The sequence below is a fragment of the Quercus suber genome, unplaced genomic scaffold (assembly GCF_002906115.3).
Source record: "Quercus suber isolate HL8 unplaced genomic scaffold, Cork oak 2.0 scaffold_122, whole genome shotgun sequence".
Lineage (NCBI taxonomy): Eukaryota > Viridiplantae > Streptophyta > Magnoliopsida > Fagales > Fagaceae > Quercus > Quercus suber.
Window position 1 is genome coordinate 284,452 of NW_027069587.1, and position 2,754 is coordinate 287,205.

General features: G+C 42.8%; 1 protein-coding gene across 1 annotated transcript in view; it reads left to right on the forward strand.

Moving 5' to 3' along the window:
- LOC136061522 (ubiquinol oxidase 4, chloroplastic/chromoplastic-like) overlaps positions 1–1,801 on the forward strand; it is a gene marked incomplete at its 5' end in the record, with an annotated part of 5,255 nt that extends 3,454 nt beyond the window's left edge. Inside the window, 1 exon segment of the mRNA XM_065775925.1 lies at positions 1,179–1,801. Coding sequence (XP_065631997.1) covers positions 1,179–1,402 — 224 coding nt within the window.
- Positions 1,802–2,754: the final 953 nt, after the last annotated feature.

Here is a 2,754-nt window from a genome sequence, read left to right on the forward strand (position 1 = left end):
GGAAGCATAGAATAGGAACATCAAGAACACGAGGGTTACGTGGTTCAGCCTTGACGGCCTACATCCACGGAGGAATCCCTTAAGGGCTACATCTTTATTGTGTAGGAGTGTAGTACAATAACCTGTGTTACAATGAACCCTAACATGAGTATATATAGGCGACTAAACCCTAGACTACTAGTACAAGCAGGAATGGGCTTGGGCCTATTACATTGGGCTAATATATGTTAATATATATCTCTAACACCCTCCCTCAAACTCAAGGCGGAAGCTCGATGAAGGCTTGAGGTTGGATAAGCATGAGAAGATCACTTGGAGATGCCTTGAAGAATGCCTTTGAAGAAACCAAAATGAAGAATGTGCCAATTGACCAATTTCGGAGTTCCAAATGAAGAAACGGAGTCCAAAATTGGAATCTACGCGAAAAACTGAGCAAGATAGGCCATTTCGGAAATTTTAACTTTTGGTCAAAAGTCAACGCAAAAGTCAAAGTCAACGAAAGTCAACGGATTTGGTCAAAGTCAACGGTCAGTGCTTACGGGTCAGATCCAGGTGGTCCGGGTCGGGTCGGTCCGGGTCAACGGTCAGCCAGGTGACGTGGTGCTGACGAGGCGACACTGCTGACGTGGCTGATGACGTGGTGATGACTTGGATTAGGGCTGACGTGGCAAAGGCTTGCGTGTGCTGACGTGGAAAGATGACGTCATCGGATGACGTCAGCAACAGTTTTCCGGCGCGTGGAGGAGGGTGACAATTCCACCGGCGCGTGAATGACAGGCCAGAATCCCAGGCGGCGCGTGGAGGCGCGTGCCACTGCGGTTGAAAGCCAGATTTCTGCTGTAGCAGATCGGTGGTCGACATGGCCGATAGGGCGGCGCGTGTGACCTATAAATGAGCTACAGAGGAGGAAATCGTGGCAGCGCGTGGGAGTTTCCGGAGCTGTTGGCGGCGCGTGGCGGCGCGTGAAGTCGCCGTTGGTGGCCGGTTCCTGGGTTTTGGTCGCGGGAGGTCGTGGATCACGTCTGTGTGTTGGTTTCATCAGGCGAGGCTTGGATTTGCACAGCTCCGGAAGCTCCCCACGCAAGGATCCCATGATCATGAACCGATCTTCCCTAGGAAAAAGAATAACAGTCAAAAGATTTATTTTGCTTCTGTTAATTTTCATTCCTTTTCTTCAGAGAATTTGTACGACGTGTTTTTGAACATCAGAGATGATGAAGCTGAACATTGTAAGACGATGAAAGCCTGTCAGACTCGTGGGAACCTTCGGTCTCCTCATTCGTATCCAGAGGATGCCTCTGAAGATGGCTCTCAAAATGTCCTTCATGAAGCAGATTGTGAAGGTATTGTAGACTGCATAAAGAAATCTGTCACATCACCTCCAGCAAATCAAGACATATGACAGGCATGGAAAATTAGCTTACAATCCATGGATAGGGATACAATAGTATAGACAATCAATAGAGATCCAATAGATGTCTTGGCTCTTCAATGAAAGGTTGTTCTACTTTTATTATTATATTTTACCCACGTTATATAGAGCTGAGGAAGAAATTCATGCTATGGTTCATCACAATCTGTGACACATTCTTTTGATTCCTCTCATAAATTCATCTCCATTCCAAGAATGCTTCCTAGATGACACAGCCTGATGAGGAAGCTTATCAATGTAAAATTAAACCGACACCTTTTTTTTTTTTGGCTAAATGTATTAACTCAGAACAGAACAAAAGAATTACAAAGAGAGTTTTACGCTTATGGAGTTCACCTTTATATAAGAGGGATGTAACCATTACATCAAGTTATAAATCCTTGTTTAATTTTACATTGAAACAATAACAAGTTGATTATTTTCCTTGTTCAGGTGGTAAGCATTCATTGCTACATTTTGCTGCAAAAAGTGTGTTCCGAACTTTGAACTAACCAACTAAATAAAATCTCGTGAGAAGGCCAATTTTCTGTCATTATATTTGAGCTTAAAAGCGAAATTAAATTAGGAACATGCTCACATAAAATAAATAAATTAATTAAGAACACGTTGCATCAGTACCCTTTAAAAAAGTGTGGAACCCTTAAGAGCATTTGCATTCAGGAATCTTATCTCATCCTATTTTACCATTCTAAAAAACTATTTTATCAACTATACCATATCATTTTGCAATACTCCTAGCATTTCAACTTTTATTTTCCTATTTTATTCATTAAAATAATATATCTACACAACAAAAAAATATATATATATATATATATTTGTTTTTTCCCAAATTTCTCCTCCACCTTTCCTTAACCTCTATCACCGCGCCTCCACTGTCCAGTCACCACCACCGCGCCTCCACCATGCCCACCACGCCACCACTGCCCACCAAAATCCCAATGGAACAAAAACCCATATTAAAAAAAAAAAAAAAAAAAACCTAAACCCAGAACCCAGAAGAACCAAAGTCCAACCATGCGGAATCCAAAATCCAACCAAAGTCCAACCGATTGGATTTACCCCATCAGAAATCCATAACAAAACCCATCAGAATCCACCCCCATCTCCCCCACGCACGACCTCGCTATGACCCATGCCGATCTCCACCAAACCCATCACCAATTTGAGTAACATAGAACCCAACAACATTGTACCCAAACACTAGCGATCTTTGACGACCAACAAAACCCAACAACACTGGACTTGAGAGAACCATAACCCATAACCCACTTCAGCCATACCCACCTCTTCCTTTAAGCACCGGTCATAGCCAAAAAATG